The sequence below is a fragment of the Dioscorea cayenensis genome, chromosome 8 (genome assembly GCF_009730915.1).
Source record: "Dioscorea cayenensis subsp. rotundata cultivar TDr96_F1 chromosome 8, TDr96_F1_v2_PseudoChromosome.rev07_lg8_w22 25.fasta, whole genome shotgun sequence".
In the NCBI taxonomy this organism is placed as follows: domain Eukaryota; kingdom Viridiplantae; phylum Streptophyta; class Magnoliopsida; order Dioscoreales; family Dioscoreaceae; genus Dioscorea; species Dioscorea cayenensis.
Genome location: NC_052478.1, coordinates 21,560,276 through 21,579,455, shown reverse-complemented (window position 1 = coordinate 21,579,455; position 19,180 = coordinate 21,560,276). Strand labels below are relative to the sequence as shown.

The 19,180-nt window shown below is 31.6% G+C and overlaps 3 protein-coding genes across 4 annotated transcripts; all 3 read right to left on the bottom strand.

The window, feature by feature from the left end:
• Positions 1-561: 561 nt before the first annotated feature.
• Positions 562-4,647, bottom strand: LOC120267409 (magnesium transporter MRS2-3). 2 transcript variants are annotated; one of them, XM_039275048.1, is made up of 6 exons: positions 4,127-4,647; positions 3,092-3,325; positions 2,757-2,885; positions 1,525-1,723; positions 1,232-1,419; positions 562-1,043 (listed from the first exon to the last, which is right to left on the bottom strand). In XM_039275048.1, the coding sequence occupies exons 1-6, from the start codon at positions 4,529-4,531 to the stop codon at positions 756-758; spliced, it is 1,443 nt and encodes a 480-aa protein (XP_039130982.1). In that variant the 5' UTR covers positions 4,532-4,647; the 3' UTR covers positions 562-755. The 2 variants fall into 2 exon arrangements, with proteins under 2 accessions (XP_039130982.1, XP_039130981.1); XM_039275047.1 differs by lacking the exon at positions 562-1,043 and having other exon boundaries at positions 1,280-1,473; positions 1,578-1,723; positions 4,127-4,640.
• A 921-nt stretch (positions 4,648-5,568) lies between these two features.
• On the bottom strand, positions 5,569-9,417 carry LOC120267875 (glycosyltransferase BC10-like). Its single transcript, XM_039275547.1, has 4 exons — positions 9,301-9,417; positions 9,141-9,192; positions 8,471-9,004; positions 5,569-6,432 (listed from the first exon to the last, which is right to left on the bottom strand). The coding sequence occupies exons 1-4, from the start codon at positions 9,321-9,323 to the stop codon at positions 5,791-5,793; spliced, it is 1,251 nt and encodes a 416-aa protein (XP_039131481.1). The 5' UTR covers positions 9,324-9,417; the 3' UTR covers positions 5,569-5,790.
• Positions 9,418-17,476: 8,059 nt separating this feature from the next.
• Positions 17,477-18,272, bottom strand: LOC120267616 (glycine-rich protein DOT1-like). Its single transcript, XM_039275291.1, has one exon. The coding sequence runs from the start codon at positions 18,165-18,167 to the stop codon at positions 17,673-17,675; it is 495 nt and encodes a 164-aa protein (XP_039131225.1). The 5' UTR covers positions 18,168-18,272; the 3' UTR covers positions 17,477-17,672.
• Between the last annotated feature and the right edge of the window lie 908 nt (positions 18,273-19,180).

The following is a 19,180-nucleotide window of genomic DNA, read 5'->3' as shown; positions in this document are numbered from 1 at the left end:
GCGGTGAGCTTTGGGGTTTATATACTGTTGGGATATTTCAGTAACTTGGTAAAAATAAATAAATAATATTATTAATTAACATTTTTATTTAATATATTTTAATATTTTTATTAATAAAAAGAAATTAATAATTTTCTTTTTATATTTGTCATGCAATAAATATAATAAATATTTATTAAAATAATTATTGATCATTTTTATAACACAAGAGTGCTCAAGGGCGGGCAAGAATTCAAATTTTTCTCCATATAGTACTGTTTCTACTGCTGATTATGCATTGTCACTAGAGTTTAATACTGTTCATTAATACCGTGCATGAGACCGAGTGTAGACTCATGTTGTAGAAACAGTAATTTTACTGTTTCAAAATTACAAGACGTGAGATTTTCTTAAAAAATCCATAAACCATTATAACTAATGTATTACGGTACATATCTGTCTTTTTGAAAATCCCTTTAAATATATATATATATTTATTATTTTATTATTTTAAAAACATCAACTAAAATATCCCTCCCCCATATTCAATTAAAAAAATTCAGTGTCATACTTCAACTCACATGATAAAATTACTTCACAAACTTTGAAATTATAATCAAAGAAATCCAATTACAAATTGTTGATCTTATGCTGCAAATTTACACTCTGATAAAAAAAACTTACAAACATAAACAATAAACAGAGATACAAATACAATACAATGCAACACAAACACAAGATCTTAAATCATTCATTTATGATACAAAATAGAGTTTTTATTCAAGCAAGCGTCTGTGCTTACACCATGCAACGGCGACGACATACAGAAGCAAACTCCCCGCAGCTCCACCACCGACAGTCCATAAGAACTCTGGTGTACCGGATTTCTTCTCGTCGAACAGTTTATTCTGGATGTTCATGCCGAAAATTCCAGCTAAAACTACATAAGCACTCACTATGAGTGTTGCTGTTGTTAACATGACACCCATTTGAAGAAGGTGGTTTTGCTTGTCGTCGAGCATAATATTAATATAATCCTCTGTGTCGTCGACATACTCCCTTAACTTCAATGTCCCCAAAAAAAAAGTACCATTAAACAAGATAACATAGTCTAATTGTATTGAGTGATTATGAACACAATGCAACATAATAGGATAAATGTTTAATGATTCTTCAATTCAAAATTATTTGTCGATTAAAGTTCATAAGAGATGCAAAGAGAAAGTATGGGATGAGCTTGGTAGCAACATACCGTCGATAGCTTGTTTAGCGTACTGTCAACTTGCACAAAGTAAGCTTCCAATAGCATTTCAAGATCTTGTACATCTAGATGTTTGCTGCCGCTTCTTGTGCTGCAAGTGTGCACTAAATGGCCATCTTCATTGATCATACTGAACCCAGACGGTAGGTGGCCGTTGTTATTGAAATTATTAACATATGCTTCAGGGATTATTTTGGACACCACTTTCCTCCAATGATATCTCCACAGACATCCTGAAATGGCAGTGGAGAACTGTGTATTATTTTCCTCAAATAAAGTTAAACAAGAAAATGAAAACATAAATTGTCCGGCCACAATACTTAAACAGGTAAGGTACCTTTCACCATCCAGGCCATCCAGTTGTTCATTTGGAGAAGAGTTGGGTGATTCATCAGTAAGGTTTTGCTGCATCAACTTATCGGTTAGATACATTTCAGCCATATCATCGTCATCATCCAGCAGGTGTTCGAGTTCATCTCTGACCTACAATATGCATCAGAGTTGAAACTTGAAGCATATTCAACAAACAATTCATCAAAAATCTCAGTCACTATAAAAACAGATACATAAAAGCATCACCAACATAATGAACCTCATTGAACTCCCACACTTCAAAATGAGAGACACAGAACCTAACACAACCTTCTTGATAGAAAATGCCTTGAGAATCTATATACTAAGTTTGGAAATGGCTAGGTAACTGTTTTAAATAGTTCATAATAAACTTATTTTGCAGAAATTCTTGCAAACACAAATTCAAGTTTCTTATTATTGATCTCTCATCCCAAGTTTCCTAGGATAATATTTATTACTGGAATCAAATATTAGATCCATTGTCTAAATTACCTTGATAAAGAACTCGTCTCTCATGTAACAACTAGCAACCACATGGGCATCAACCAACACATAATTGTCAGAGGTGGACATTTTCAGGACCACAACTTTACCCCCAGATCAAACCCAAACACATCCAATGGTCCCCGCTTTTCCAGAAGAAGGCCACAATAGTTGCATTTAAAATGTCTACTGTTGCTGACCTTATTTTTTGTGCTTCAACATTCAAGCAAAACAGCACACTCTTTCCCAAGAAAGGAGGAGAGGAGAAAAGGATTTTTATGCCTTAATCTTTACAACAGCCTCATATACAACCAAAGAGTTCTAATGTGGTAATCGCCAAACAATCAGAGACAGTAGTTCATTCGACGTCAGAAGGTGTCTACTCATGAAGTTCTGTTCATTTACCAGATAGTATGCATTTTTAAATGCTAAAGCTAATCATGCAGGTTCAATTTAATTTTGGTGGCTTCAGTTCATATAAAACTGAAAAATCTAATCGAGCTCACTCACCAACAACCAACCACTCCACAGGATATCCCAAACATCCAATCATACTAAGGTGAAATCTGTTTTCAAATTCAATATTAAAAAGGGAACATCATAACCTTTTGTTATCACATAAAAAACATACCAGTAGAAACATACCAATACACATTAAAGTTTAAAGAAACAAACTAACCTTTTGAACACGTCCAGTGATGGCAACCAACCGGCTTTTGATTTGACGAACTCGTTCCAAATTGAGAGTGCTAATCTTTGTAGTCAACTTATCCAAGGCTGGATGTGCTTCCTTCTCCAAAGTTGTAGCCTAATTACAAAATAGAGAATAAAATAAGATGCCATTTACTAATTATACAATAATTCAAAATCAAAATTGTAAAGTATACGAGAAATCCAGTAGAGCAAAGGTGTGTTTAGCTTCTGCCATTCTGATGCAATCGAACTCTAAGAGAAATATGTTTAGCATTTATGAAATAGTTAAATCAGATAACAGGAGTCAATAAGATAACTAACCTCATTCTCTAAGCAACTGCATGCAGCCTCTAGACATGATTCCAATGCGATAAATTCGAAAGGAAGAACCTTAGGCCCATTTGAGCTAACCAAGCCAGATTTCTCCCCACCTTCTACCTTCTCATCAACATCTTGATCCTCTCCAAAATCATGAGGTGAACTCTTCATTTTTGACTCTGGTTCCTCCTTATCATATCCCTCAGTCCAATCCGCATTACCATCATTTCCATCATCCTTCTCTCAAAGAAAACAATCACCAAAATGTATAACCAAATTTAAGGAAATGCATTAATGGAAACTATTCTCTCTCTTATTTCAACACTTTCCATTCTTTTCTTCCAATTTCCCACATTCCAAGTCGAGTCTTGAGAATCATACACTTATATAGTAAAAAAAAAAAAAAATCCAAATTCGACACTAACTGCAAGAAAATCTCTAAAATCAGAAGCTCAAGAGAACATTAAATCCTTTTTTTTTAATAAAGTTTACAATTTTAAAGAGATCAGAAATCAAACACAAACAGCATGCCATCATGTCCAAGTGTCCAACATCATTCTCTCAAAGAAGGCAACTGCTAAATATTCAGATCAAAAAATAAAACAAAAAAAATATTGTACAACCAAATTAAAGAAAATTCATGGATGAAAACTACTCTGTCTATTATTTCCATCCTTTTCCAATCTTTTCTTGCCATTTCACTCTATCCAAATTGAGCCTTGAGAATCATACAAGCATTGAGAAAAAAAAAAAAATTCCAACTTTGACACTAACAGCAAGACAAACTCTAAAATTGGAAGTTCAAGAGAAATCAAATCCTATTTTTGGAGGAGTTAACACAGCAACAGAGCAAGAAATGAAGTCAAATCGAGTCAAAAGCCGTTTACTACTCCAGAATTAACAAAGCCAAAAACAATAATAATAATAATAATAATAATAATAATAATAATAAAAATAAACTAAAACGAATCACACGACAAAGCAATCTGCAAAAAAAAATAAAAAAAATTAAAAATAAAAAAAATAACAGAAAGGGACCTGATTAAGGTTGCGGTGATGGTGGAGAAGAAGCCGGCGCTGGAGCTCATTAACGAAGGGTTCCACAGCGGGATCTTTGGCATTGAGAAGAAGGACCTCATTAGCAGTGATAATGGCCTTAATATGCTCAAGATTGATGACAATAGCATGGTCCCGGCCGAGAATGGTGGAGGGGTAGGAGAGCAAAGGGTCAAGGATGCGGAGGTCTCGAGGAGGCAAACCAGTGCGGTTCATGATGGCGTGTTTTCCAGCCTCGAGGAGTTGAGCTTGGCCGGAGGAGTCGACGGCCATCCATGTCCGGACAGCGAAGCCAGCCTTTTTACGGGCGGAGGAGGTGGCGATGGGGCGGACCTGGTGGTCGGGATCGTCGTCGGGGATCCTGGAGAGAGGGCGAGGGAATCCCATGGAGGCAAGGCAAGAGGTGCTCGATGGAATGCTTGAGCTCGTTAATGGCGAAGAAGTAGAAGGGACAGTGAAGGAGATGGATGACGTCAGCAATGAAGGATGGGACACGTGTACGGGTGAGATTAAAAGAGAGTTGTACGCAGAGCGCCAAGACGATAATGATGAGTTTGAGATTTTTGTTTTGTTTCGCGGAGGTTTTGCGTGTATAACCTTGGGAAAATAAATAATTATATAGTAGATTTTATTTTATTTTATTTTATTTTATTTATTTGTTGGTGTGGTGGGATGGGGAAGAAAGTGCAGGAATGTGGAATTAATTTTTTAAGGGGGAAAAAAGCACTTGGGTTGAGATGTCGATTAAGGATTAAATTAAAAAGATTTTATGTTGCGTGAATTATATATAAATGTTTGAAAATAATATCATAGTGTTGAATTGTATAAATATGTTTTATTCTTTTTATAAATTGATATAAAAAACTGATTATTATTTTCACTTGAATATCAAATGCTACCAACGCATGATGAGTAAGAGTTCACTGTGCACGTGGGGGATCTCTTATATATAGGATACCAAAAAGTCCTCAATGTGAGAGCAATCTTCCGATTATTTGCATACTGTAGAGTGAAAGCATATAACCAAATAAATAATTTCCGGTTATAAAGTTGTTACATTTATCAAAAATAAAAAAAAAAAACTTCACTTCAATATCTTTATTGAATTAAAATTAAAATGTGAATAAACTTAAAAAATAAGCATTTCATTAACCATTTGAGATAATATATAAATATATATATTCATAGTTATTAGCCAGTGGATATACAACTAAAATTGATTTTTATTGGATGCATGCACTACAAAGAAAGAGTATAGATATTGTACATTTGTTTACTATCAAACCTGAATTAGTGGTTTACAACCAACACTTCAAAGTTGAAGCATAAAAAATCTCAGAAATCACATTCAAAGCAATGTGAGATGTTAAATTGAGGCAATTGATATATAATAATCCATGCAAAGACACAAACTTTCAAATCTCTAATCAATATAATGAATATGAATTTCCAAAGACCATGAACATCCTGTAACAGTAACTGTTTGTATAGAAAATACAAGAATTGCAAAACCAAAGATGTACAAATAGAAACTACAGAATGAAATCCTACTGATCTGATTGCTTTCTTTTGCTATACAAAAAAGTAAATGATCTGAAGCAGCTCTGCAAGTAAAACTTTTGAGAATTCTTTGAGCAATGACATTATCAACCATAGCCGAGCAAATCAGGAGCTAACTGAAGAAGAGGTTCCAGAGCACTCGGCGCAAACTTTCTTGCAAACATGTAACAAAGATTTGATTTTTGACCATTGAATAAACAAGTCTGCCCCTCGACGATCGTCTTCAGAAATGATTCAGTGATATCAGCTTTCCCGAATGTTGCAGGATGAGCACCACCTCTCGACCAGTCTACCCAAGTTATCGTTCGGTTTGCTATCTTGTGAGGTGTTTCGATGGTGAGCATTGTTGGGAAGTAGTGCTCATCGACGTAGCAATCGGGTTTGCAGAATTCTTTGAACTTTGGATAGAATTTGGTGTCTTTGATTATAATAACTGCAAGTTCTCTGTTCACTTCAAACCACTGGGAGGCTTTGCGCCAGAGGGATATGTCCACCTCAGGCGCCATGTTTGGATCATACCTGCCTCTTCCATGAGGGCTTGGATCATCAAAAGCACCGACATAACTGAAACGAGATCTCATCAAGTATCGGTAAGTGATACTGAAAGGATAGAGGGGGATGCATGACTCCGACAGCAGCACAAACCATTCATTTGAGATATCAAGCAGTGCATTTGCAAGTAGGCGCCTTTCAGCATCACACATGCTCATCTTTCCCCACTCAGAAACCTACCCGCATGAAATTGAACAAAATAAAAGAACTTGTGAGAAAAAATATTACACATATGGCAGTGTCAATGATGATGCAGGTTGAAGGTCACTAACATAGCATTCATGGAGTTGATAAAGATTGGAGGTTTCAATGAATAAATCTATTAATGAACGAAAAGTATAGGCAAAAATGGAACAAATGGTGCAACACAAAAGATGTCAGAATATCTGATTCTGATATAAATTATATTTGTAGGACTAATAAAACATATTATCGACAAATTATAAAACTGCCAAACAAAAAAGTTCACAAAGCAGGCAAAGGCTCAACAAGCCAAAATCAAAATTCCTTGTAGGTAGGCGTTTATATAGAATTCCAAGAATAGCTCACTGTGTGTTTCTATATTTTGTATTATTTTACCTAATTATGACTTGATTTCCCTAGTTTTCCTCGTCGATAGCCCTATGAGAAACAACTATAGAAAGCTAATGTAAGATTAAGTTCGAGGGCTGTGTGGAAATTGAAGATGATCAGAAATTTTTTTTTTTTTTGAAGTTGAATACACACAAAGATCTTTGTTCTCTGCAGTGAAGAATCTAAAGCATGAACCACCTTGAATGAGATGGATCGACCATGGTTAGCTGATTAATGACTCAGACTACTTGGAATAAATATGGCATGGGTAAATCAACCCAGTGATAAGGCGATTATGGATATTTTTAGTTTTAATACAAAATAAAACATCAATTATTCAAAAAATACTGAAAATTTGATGGGAAAAGCAAACTTATAATTGAACTACATGACTTCAAAGGAAATAAGCTCTCATAACTCAGTATACGCTGACAATAAATATGAAACAGTAGAATGGAAACGGGTAACAATTGTAGAAGTCACTACAATTACCTAGAGAACAATCAAATTCATCGAGACAAAAAATTACAGGAAAGAAAACAACTAGGAAGGAAGGAGGAGAGTGAACAGAGTACATCACGTGAAGTTAGGGTTTTTAATGTCATGTGAGCGTTAAACTAGGATTTGGCTTGACCCAGGTGAGTTATCTTTGACACATACTGAGAGGCCAAGGTAAGGGGAAAACTCAGCTAGCTTGGTCGGAGTCAATGCTTCTCTAAGTAGCCCAAGTCAAGGCTGACTTTTTACTTATATTTAGCCTCATAACATGTGGCTCACAGTCTAAACACAGATTGACTCTGCCAAGTCGGCCAATTCAGCCAAGCAGGGGATCAACCAATCCGCTAAAATGTACACAACTGCCACCATCGACCAAACCTAGATACAAGGACATTTACTATGAGGCTTAGATTCCAAGCAACAACACGCCAAACATAACCTTAGCATACGACATTTTCCTACAGATACTTGAAACAATCAACATGAAGCAATACAGCTAAATGTAATGCAGGCTTATAGAAATTCAGACAGATTCCGGCAAATCTTAAAAACATTCTTCTCTTGCATTTTTTATTATAAAAACTCCAGGCAAATCTTTCCTAATAATCTCACTACACACAGCACTTATTTGGTAAGTTATAACATGTAACAAGGAGCGTACAAGATAACGCCAACATTGATTTACTCTGAAACTTGGGCTAAGTGAGACTTTTTGAAATCCTTCCTGAGGCCAAGGACTTCAAGGTAAGTCTCCCTGAAACCAAAGATCTCTAGATGCCCATTACAAAGAAAGAAATAACATAACCACTATATATTGCTTCCATCCTTGCAAGGTGAAGAGGACCAAAATGTCTGATAGTATCAAAGGGTAGAACCTATTACTTCCATAAATAATACATGATGACCAACACACTTTTGCAATTCAATCGTGTAAAATAAAACTAACAGCAAGAGCAAGCAGCCAATGCCTCATTAAATAAGGGAGTAATATATCAACCTACAATATTTTGTATGAACTATGAACTGCAAGATTTCAAAGGAACATCAAAAGCGCTAAAATTAATCAAGCACAGCAATTTAATAAAAAGAAAGCTATATTGAACAAATTTTGAGATCAAAATGAACATTTGGCAATTGAGGTACCTGACTAGGTATTTGTCTTCGGTAGAACACTGAGCTCTCCAGAAAATCAGCCTTGTAATTTGGCAATGAATGAATATAAATTGAATAAAGCCTTTCATTTCCTTTGAAATACTTCTCCCAAAGCGGTGACAATGGCAATGGCCCAATCGTCAAAAACATGAAAGCAACTTTGCGAACCCTCTTAAATGGATACTTCTCCACCTGAGGCTCCATCGACGCACGCCAAAACAACTCCTCATCAGTCATATTGTGCAACAATTTTGACGGCGGTTTGATCCACCATTGGAGACCTCTTGGTTCTTCCCAACATACTTGAAAGCTTGATCTTGCTTGAGAAACTACATTTGGGATTCCATAGTACCGGGTCATATACATACTAGCAATGAAAAAGCAGATGCCAAGGGTAGACAAAAAGCCAAGAACTTTAAGTACTCTCATTGGAAACACTCTAGGCTGAGTTCTCTGTGCCAAATCCTTCCCCTCCTCTATTGTCAAAACCCTAGCTTGCATCCTAATCGACCTAAAAAGCACCACCTTAAAAACGAGCAAAAATTCAGCTTCCAACCAGCTTGTTTCCAAGATTCCTCACCATATACCACAACTTGGATTTCGAAATCCAAAGGAAACGCAGCAGAAGCACAATTCAAATGATGAAATCCCTAAACTGTACCTTTGAATCAAATCCTCTCCATTCTCCAGCATCAAAACCAACACATTTGTATCTTAATTCAAACCCAAAACAATCAAAACAATAAAACAATAACAAAATAAGCCAAAAAACAAACAAACAAAAAAATTCAACAACTTGATACTAATAATATGAAAGCTACCTTAACTCGCTCAACAATGGCATCAAATCCGACCATCCTCCTCCTCCTCCCTCGAAGTAAAGATCTCAAATTGGCTCTTCCGTCTTCCCACCCAATAAAAAAACAAAAAGTGAAAAAGGCGAACTTTCACAGTCGGATTCGGTGCGTTAGATTGAAGGAAAGCTCGAGAATTCCAAGGGGAGTGTGGGACCGAAAGGCCGACAAGCAGAAGGTGAGAAAAGCTACAGCAACTAGCAATGGAGAGTGAGAGGAATGAAGCTCTTCGAAGTTTCGCCAACAATGGAGGAGCTCTTCTCTTGGATTTCCTCAAATTCCCATCGAGACGAAGAACGAGGCGGAGATGATGATGCTTCGGCGGCGCTCGCTGGAATCGAATGATCCTTATCGGATCCTCTTGCTCTTATCGAATGCGGATCCAGATCCGAATCCGAATTCCAAACTTGTACTCTTGACCGGTTTAGTCAACCTTTTAATTTTAGTCAACACACTCAATTAGATAAATTTTATTTCTATTTTTCTGTTTTAAAATAAATTTTTATTTATAGTTGTATAAATAAAAAATTAATAATGGATTATATATATATATATATATATATATATTTCCCATCAGCCAATAAATATTTGGATTCAAAAAAAGTCAGGGACACATATAGTTGTGGAGTATAACAACAAATTAGATAAACACCTATATTATTATCTTTTTATGTTGATTTTAGAATTAAATTTGAAATTTTTCATAAAACGGATGTTTTATACAAATGGCCCGATATCGATAAATCAAAATCGTTAGTAAAGTAAATTAAAAAGAAAAATAATAATAACATATGGAATCTATTTTATAAAAAGAAATTAATAAATTATTATTATTAAAGAAATAATAAACAGATTGAGCTGGGGCCTTGTAATTGGTATTGGATTAGGACTTATTTGGGGATCCGACCCGTTATGAAAGTTGGTTAACAAACTGATTAATTAGATTATTTATTTATTTATTTATTTAGTTTGGGATGTCATGTCATGAAACATGACAGGTGTGTGGTCTCTGAAAATTATATTATATTATATTATTTTATTTATTTATTTATTTATTTTAGTTTGCTTTGTTTGGTATCATGGGTTTGTTCTTTTTGTTGTTTAGTGCCACCCTCTCATGTCTTTCTTGGCATGTATACCATTATAATAAAAGGGCTTTTTTTTTTAAATATTGCTTTTTTTTTAATTAATTACTAAAATAGGTATTTTTAAAATTATTTACCAAATTAGGCATTTTTATTTTTTTAATATTAAATTTTAAATTTTTTTAATAGCTGTGGGTTCCACTGGTTTTTTAATATTAAAATTTTATTTTTTTAAAAATCGGCAGGTCCCACTAGTTTTTTTAATATTAAAATTTATTTTTAAAACCGAGATGAGTCCTCTTGGTTTTTTTTTAAATTAAAAAAACAATTTTTACACTAAAACCCTTATCATTTCATAAAAGTTTTTACTACTAGCTTTTATTCCCAAACTTCATTTTTCACTAATCCTAACAGATAAAAATTATGGGTAATATTCGGTTAAAAATTTAAAAGATAAAAATTGTTGTGGTTAAAAATTTTTTTATACATAAAAATTAAAAATTATCTCCAAATAATACATAAAAAAATTAAAATTATCTCCAATATTAGAATAGTCAAAGATGTAATTGTTAGGAGTAGGGTGGAGAGTATTATCGGAGTTGATGGGATGAATTATCGGGTGTGCAAGTACCTACCCCATTCCATGAGAGCTATTAGATCAAATTCATCATACCTATTTTAGTAATTAATTAAAAAAAAAGCAATATTTAAAAAAAAAAGCCTAATAAAAGCTTTGAAATTTATACAAGTAAATATATTTTTGAAATATAAATTTTTCATATAATAAACAGAGGAAAGTTACATGAGACCCACCCTAACTCGTTCAGATTTATTAAATTCCCAAAATATCCCTCATTTTTTTCAAAAATTTTTTTATTTTTCAAATCTAAATTAAATTAAAATTTTATTTTCAAAGTTACAAGGTCTCAAAAATATTTTTGGTATTCTACTCGAATATTAAGAGGGCATGATTTGATACAAGAAAATTCAAAACAAAAATTTATATAAGGACTAAAAAGTACTTGCAAAAATCAAAAGGATTATACCATCAAAATGAAAATATATATGGAGTTTTTAGAAATTTTACTTAATACATATTTGAAAACTTAAAATATAAATTAATTAATTAATTAAAATAAGTGTTAGATATTTAAAAGTGACTAATGAAAAGATTTTAGGGAGGTGGGATAATAGTGTATATAATTAATTATCTTTTATATAATATCAAATTTCTAAAATAGATAATTAACTTTTTTAAATAACACATTCTTGATAAAAAAAAATTATATTTATATTTATAAATATCTATACCAGTAAAATAATTATTTATATTTTCCTTAAATCAATTTTTCCCCAAATTTTCTCTACTTTTTCACTCAATTATGTTGTATTAATTATTTATATAACAACTTCATTTCTATCTCAATATTTTCCAAACCATAACACAAACTCTAATTATTATTATTTTTTTGTTAATTTATAATAATTTATTAGACGTGTTAAATTATCATTTTATATATTTTTATTACACCCTTTTTTCGTTATAATTATTAAATAGTTTTTCCCTGAAAAATAAAAAATTAAAAAGTCAACTCCATTAATTGAACAAGTCAAAACATTGTAATAAAACACCATCCTTATTACAAAAACAAAACCCAATAAAAAAAATATATAACAAATAAGTCCTTCAAGTCTAAGACACAACAGCAACGGCGCTGTTTCTCCGACGGCCGGCGGAGCAGCTGAAGCTCCGGCGAGGGAAGACAACAGCATCAGCGGCGTTGAAGTCGCAGGGAGAGTTCTCATCAATGCAAGACATGGCCAGACTTTGGCTCCGGCGAACGGTGGGGGTGAGGGTGGTGGTTTTGGAGAGGGAGGTGGCGAGGATGAGGTGGCGGAGGTCGTCGTCGGAGGAGTGGGAGAGAGGGATGTTGAGAGGACAGTGGATGGCCATGGAGCCGGAGGAGACACGGCCGGCGCAGGTGATGATGGTGGTGATGTAGAGGTCTCGAGCTCGGCTAAGAGCTCGGATTGGTGCTTTCACTATCTTCATCATCATGCTTTTCTTTGTGCTTTTGCTTTTGTTTTTGCTTGATGTTGTTGTTGTTGTTGTTGTTGTTGTTGTTGTTGTTGATGATGTGGTGGTGGTGGTCTTAGTGGTCATTTTCTATATATATATATATATATATATATATGTTTAGAAGGAGAAGAAGGAGATAGAGAAGAAGAAGTAGAAGAAGAAGAAGGTGTATATATATATATATATATAGAAGTAAGAATGAAGAAGAAGAAGAAGAAGAAGAAGAAGGTGTATATATATATAGAAGTAAGAATGAATCAATGATGGGATATATATATATATGTAGATAGATAGATAGAAGTAAGAAAGTAAAATGGGATGAATGGGATGAAGGGTCAAAGTGAGTAATTTAATTGGAAGTCAAGATAAATGAATATACTCAAGTTAAGTATATTTTGTTTCAACTCATAATATAAGCATGAGGTTGTGTTTATATCATGAGATTGTGAGAAGAAGAAGAAGAAGAGTTATAGAAAGAGATTGAGAAGTTTGAGAACCAAAAGGATATATATATATATAGAGAGAGAGAGAGAGAGAGAGAGAGAGAGAGAAGGAGAAGGAGAAGAAGGGAAGGTTGATAATTTGTAAGTAGAATGAAGAAGGATATGTAGAAAGGGATATATATAGAGATCAGGAAGAATGAAGAACCAAAAAATCAAATTAAGAGAAAATTAATGTTGTTAAACTTGCTAGAGAGAAAGAAGATATGCTAAGAATTAAGAAATGGTGATTTTAATATATATATATATATATACTATACCATATATATATAAAGAGAAGGTGTTAATTATATTAATATATATAGAGAGAGGTATGTCATTGGATTATTTAGTGAATATGAAGATGCCAAGAGTGGGAGTCCATTTGGACACTTTCAAAGTCATTTGAAAAAGTATGTAATAGGGTAGGGTAGGATTAGGACATAATAATAATATACAGGGATATGACTTTGTCTCATTTGACACTTTCACAATCTATGAATAAATCATTGTTATTAATGTGTTTGCTCTTGCAATTGATTTTTTCCATCCTTAACTTGGACACCAACTTCAAGGACAAGTCAAACAGCCCTTTCTAAACTACTCTCACTCATTTTAATTTTCTTTTGTTTTCTTTTATATATATATATATAATTATCATGATTCATGAACCTTTGCATTTTATATTTTATTTTATTTTGAAAACGAGGAAGAAATCAAATCTAAAAATTAATACTTAAAAAATTTTTGAGATAAATAAACATCACAAAAGAGGCATTGAACTAATGATACATTGTTTATTGAGTTTAGTGTAATATTACAAAGATATATATACTATCTTGTTATGTGTTTAAACAAATGCAAGAGGTTATTTTAAAGTATAAAAATATAAAAACAATGAGCACCTACTCATTTTAATATGTTTATTATTATTAAATGTTCATTCTTGATTGGTAGTTAATAAACAATTAACTGTTTAAAATGGTGTTAGACAGGATCAATCACTAATTATTAACAATTGTTGAAAGGGTAATTAGCTTGGCGTTCACTGAATCCATGTAAACATAATTGGGTATTTTGAATTATTTAAAATTAATGAAGCCATTTGGTAAGGTAGCGTTTGATTGTTTGGTTGATAGATGTGTTTTTGACAATGACTTAATTGACTATTATTTATTAAGAACAAGTTCTTTTTAATTTTTTCACTTTTTATAAATTTAATGATAAACTACCACTTCATTGATTGTTGTTTGATCGTTTATTTTTAAAATATTAATTCTGATTATAGATATATTTTTCATCTGATTAGGAAATAATGTACCATTTAACATATGGTTTTAAATATATATATATATATAGTTGTTTTATTTATATTATTACTCAATGCTTAAGTTATTTTTTCAAACAATTTATGAGATAATGAAAGAGGAACGAGTTGCTAAATTATGTCACCATGTTGAAGAAAATAAATAAATAAATAATAAAATACTATATGAATTATATACATGAATAGTCAGTATAGATGTATATCTATTTTAGACTTCTTCATTAGTGTTTATACCCTACCAAAGCCTTTGGTTTATAAACATTGGTCTCACTGTGAATGATATATATATTGTAGAATGCTCATTCGCTAAAGTTTAAGGCACAGTATACATCATTTTTTACCCAATTTTTTTTAGTGCTTTCATTTAATAAAAAAATTAAAAAAACCAATTTATTTAGTTATAAAAATGATGAATAAAACAGAAAAACCACAATTTGTATCTTTGGTATTCTATTGATATATGTTTGACCAATCTTTTGTTTTTTCAGTTTAAAGAGAACAATAAGCAGATTATAAAAGAGTTTTTTTAAAAAATAAAAAATAATAATTATTTAAATAATCGCTAATTAAAAAACTATTTCAACTCTCTTATTTAGGAATTGAGAGGCTTTTTTTTTTTCTTTGCTTGGTTGTGTGCACACATAATTTTTGCTGAAATACCAAAAATTACAATAAGTAAAAACTTTAAAAGAAAGGACAGAGTATGACATTAATTTCAGTGAATTTTTTATTTAATAAAATTGATAAATTATATAAAATAAGATGAAATTAAACAAAATATATATAAAATAAAGAAAAACTAAGATGAATAAAATCAAATATGAAAGAAGGTCGCACAATGCATTGAGAGAAAATAGAAGGCCAAAAACAATAGTAAAATATAAAAAAATTTATAACACCAATAATTAAAAAACAATATATATATTTATATATATAAGCATCAATCATCTGTGTACGTTCATAAATTAAAAATCTATGAATATTGGTAAACAAACTAAACCTAATCAAATTTTTAATGAATTTATGGTGCTTACTGTACCCAATTGAGGATATTTTGCTAACGCATGTTGATGCTTTCTTTTTATGTGTGTATATATATATATATATATATGATTTAAACTCTCTTATTTATATATTAATTTCATAATCCATTATGAGTGAATATTAGGCTGAAAATGAAAGTAAGGCATAAGAGAGATTTCAATACTAATAATTAAAATAATTAAACACACACACACACACACACACACACACACACACATATATATATATATATATCAGTACATATATTCATTATGTATAATTTGAATGAGAAAAAATTGATTATAATAAATTAAAGTGCTAATTTCTCATCCAATCCCTTGACTACATTATTGCTTGAAAGAGACCCTCTAATTAAGGTATGGTTCATAATTCATGGAAATTTGTTTCATGAGCTAGCTTAATTAAGGCTAATAAAAGAAACAAAGCCAACCATATTACTAAACCAACCTCTCAATTGTTTCCTCTATTTTAAACTTATCTAACTCAAGCTTTTTCTTAAAAGCAAAAATATTTAAAGTTATTAAAGATTCAAAACAGACAAAATTGATTAGTTTAGAGGCACAGTAAATTACTGTATAAATTAGTATTTTGTAACATTATTATTATTTTTCCATTTTTAATGCAATAACACGAATAGACGTGGAATATTTTAAAAATTTTACGGGCCAAATTAAGGTTTATATATATATATATATATATATTAATCATACATGAAAAATTATTGAGAATGTAATATTTACTTTATCTTAATCTGCATAACTTCATATATTTCACATTTTTTTAAAACAATTATCTATACTTGAATCGAATTATAATTTATAAATAATATAGTAGCATTAAAATTGTATTTAAAAGTGATGTGTTTTTGATAATCTATAGTAGTTAAAAATAAAAATAATAACAATCATAAGTAAAGGTTAAAATGAATAACATAAAAAAAAAAATTTTGGTCTTTTTCATTTAACATTTATTATTTATGCTTGGATTGAATGGAGCAATAAGTACCATACCCGGCATGAATTGTATCATATTGTGTAAATGAAACAATCAATACATGTTCACCGAAAACATCCCAAGCTTAATTAATTGTCTCAAAATAGGTGACAAATGTGTTTTCTTCAAAATAGAAACATAATTTTTAACTATAAAAAATTACTCCTACTAAAAATTCCATTTCTGGACAAGTACTCATAACATTCTAAAAACATTATATATCCTCTGTCAATAATCTATGAACGTTAATTTAGATTGTTGGATTAAAATTCAACAATTTTTTAATTATTAATAAACAATAATTATTGTACTTTATAATAAAAAATGGAATGAACAGTATTCATATTAATTTACTTATAAACAATATACCATAAAAAATGGGTACTTATAAACAATACATCGTAAAAAATGAGATGCACATTAATTTAATTTTAACTGTTTAATCAATTATTTATACAGTAACTAAATAAATCATAACCGTTAAAAACCAAAACAACCCCGTTACTATTTGTGAATGTCTACGAACGCCTGCAGAAACCATTTTCTATATATATATACATATTAATTCTATTAAAAAAAAGGGAGAGAATTAATGAAATAATAATTTTTAAAAAAACTTATAAAAAAATATTTTAGTCAAATTCTACTATAATCTAAAGTTATTAAACATTTGCTTTAACTCTAGCGTTCAAACCTTAAAATGAAAAACACTTGTAGAGAAAGAATAACACACAATTGATGAAGAATATCACTCTTTACCAATAAATATACAAAAAATAAACATACAAAAATATTATATAAAAACCATTCTAATCCTTCAACAACCACCCAAAAAAAAATAAAATAAAAAATCAAATATACTTACAGAGAGAAAAACAAGCACTATGCCTTAATTTGTAACAAGAAATCTCATCCCTTATGTTTGCCAACAAAAAAAAATGAAGACATTCACAACAAAAAAGTTAAAAACAAAAACTCCTCAAAAGAACCAAAGAGATTTCCATGAATCCAAACATTCAAGCACAACAAATAAAGAACATCAACCACCAAACAAATAAACAAACATACAAACAAACAAAACTCACCCTCAAACTCAAGCACCTCAAAATCATACATACATAAACAAATATATATATATATATATATAATAAAAAGAGACTCTTTATTCATCCACATCAGTTCTCATAATACTACATAACTCTGTATATGATAGATATAACTCAGAGTTTCTTAAAAACACACACATATTTATATATATATATATATAAAATTAATACATATTAATTATATATATATAAATAGTAGTAGAGAAAAAAAGAAAAAAACAAAGTTCAACAGTAACCAACACAGTGCTTCTTGCAATCAATGGAGCAACCACCGCCACCGCCACCGCCGCCGCCGTTCTTGCCGGAGTGGCTGTATGAAGTGAAGCACTTGGCCGGGCAAGTCACACGCTTTTTATAGCACGGTCCACGCTCAGTGCAAACAACGCTTGGCCTAACGACGCCGTGGTGGGAGTAACCGCCGCCGGGGCCGCCGTAGCCGGAGCCGTAGCCTCCGCCATAGTTGCCGCCTCCGCCGTAGTTGCTCCAGCCGTTGCCGGAGAAGTCAGGGATGTTGCCGAAGTCGAAGCCGAAGCCGCTTGAGTCGGCGGCGGTGGTGTCACCGGGTTTGGTGGTGGTGGTTTTGGAAGTGGACTTCCTTTGTGAGGAAGTGGGATCGGAAGTGGAATCGGAAGTGGAAGTGAGTTCCCGGGCGGAAGTGGGGAAGTGGAGGAAGTTGAGGAAAAGGAGAAGAAGGGAAAGGATGATGATGATCTTCTTCATGATTTTGGTTTTCTTTGGGGCTTTCTTTGGTTCTTTGGTTCTTTGGTTTTCTTTGGGGCTTTCTTTGGTTCTTAGGTTTGTGAGATTTAAGCTATGTTTTTTTCTTTTTTTCTTTTTCTTTTTTTCTACTTTATTCACTGTTGGTTTTTGGGTTCTATTTCCTTTTTGGATTTGATGGGAAAGTGGAAATAAATAGAGGAAGTGATGGGGAGAGGAAAGGGTTGTAAATTTGTAATAGGGGAGGGCATTTAAGAGGGGAGGTTTGGAGGTAAGGGGAAAGTTGGTCATGGTATTAATTCTCTGCATGTTCTATTTAAAGTTATATATATATATATATATTTGATGCAATTTTATTCATACAATAATATTAATTTTTTTAAAAAAACAGCCTACTCTAGAAAAAAAAATCTAAATTATTTAAAAAAATAAATAAGTTTAATTTTTTAGAAATTGACAAGGACAAAGTGAAAAATAAATAAATATAAAAATATACTATTTATGATAATTTGACTTATTTTTTAATATTAAATTTTTTTTTTTCATCTGTCATGTGATCCTGAAGAGAAAAATAAGAGTTATTTTTCACACAAAAATCTCACAGCAAACCCAAATACTACCTCTCAAGGATTACATGACAAATGAGCTCTCAATTAAATAAAAATAAAAATAAAAAAATAATAATAATAATGAAATTTTATATAAAACAAAATAATAATATTGTAAAGAAAAAATAAAAAATTAAATGGTGAACAAATGAAGACGAGAGTAATAATGAAAGCATTTATAACCTGTAGTTTTGTGGCAATGAATTCAACGGTTGGAAAAAAAGGTCACATGATTTGAAAATTAACATTGAATATGGCCTTTAGCTTAGTGACAAAGTCACATCACATAGAGAAATGCCAAACTTTGATTGAGAACTAATTTATATACAAATATATGAATATATCCACATACAAATATCAAGTGCATGGGCATATCTTCTCATCATAAATTCCAATAAAAATAAACAA

Excerpts from the sequence above, each read along its gene's own strand:
- LOC120267409 (XM_039275048.1), bottom strand. The coding sequence starts at position 4,531 with ATGGGATTCCCTCGCCCTCTCTCCAGGATCCCCGACGACGATCCCGAC. Across the intron at positions 2,886-3,091 it reads GCAGTTGCTTAGAGAATGAG|GCTACAACTTTGGAGAAGGA; the intron begins GTTAGTTATCTT and ends TTTTGTAATTAG. Across the intron at positions 1,420-1,524 it reads ATTTATGTTTTCATTTTCTT|CATATGTTAATAATTTCAAT; the intron begins GTTTAACTTTAT and ends TAATCCCTGAAG.
- LOC120267875 (XM_039275547.1), bottom strand. The coding sequence starts at position 9,323 with ATGCCATTGTTGAGCGAGTTAAG. Across the intron at positions 9,193-9,300 it reads CCATTGTTGAGCGAGTTAAG|ATACAAATGTGTTGGTTTTG; the intron begins GTAGCTTTCATA and ends GTTTGAATTAAG. Across the intron at positions 6,433-8,470 it reads GAAGACAAATACCTAGTCAG|GTTTCTGAGTGGGGAAAGAT; the intron begins GTACCTCAATTG and ends TCATGCGGGTAG.
- LOC120267616 (XM_039275291.1), bottom strand. The coding sequence starts at position 18,167 with ATGAAGAAGATCATCATCATCCTTTCCCTTCTTCTCCTTTTCCTCAAC.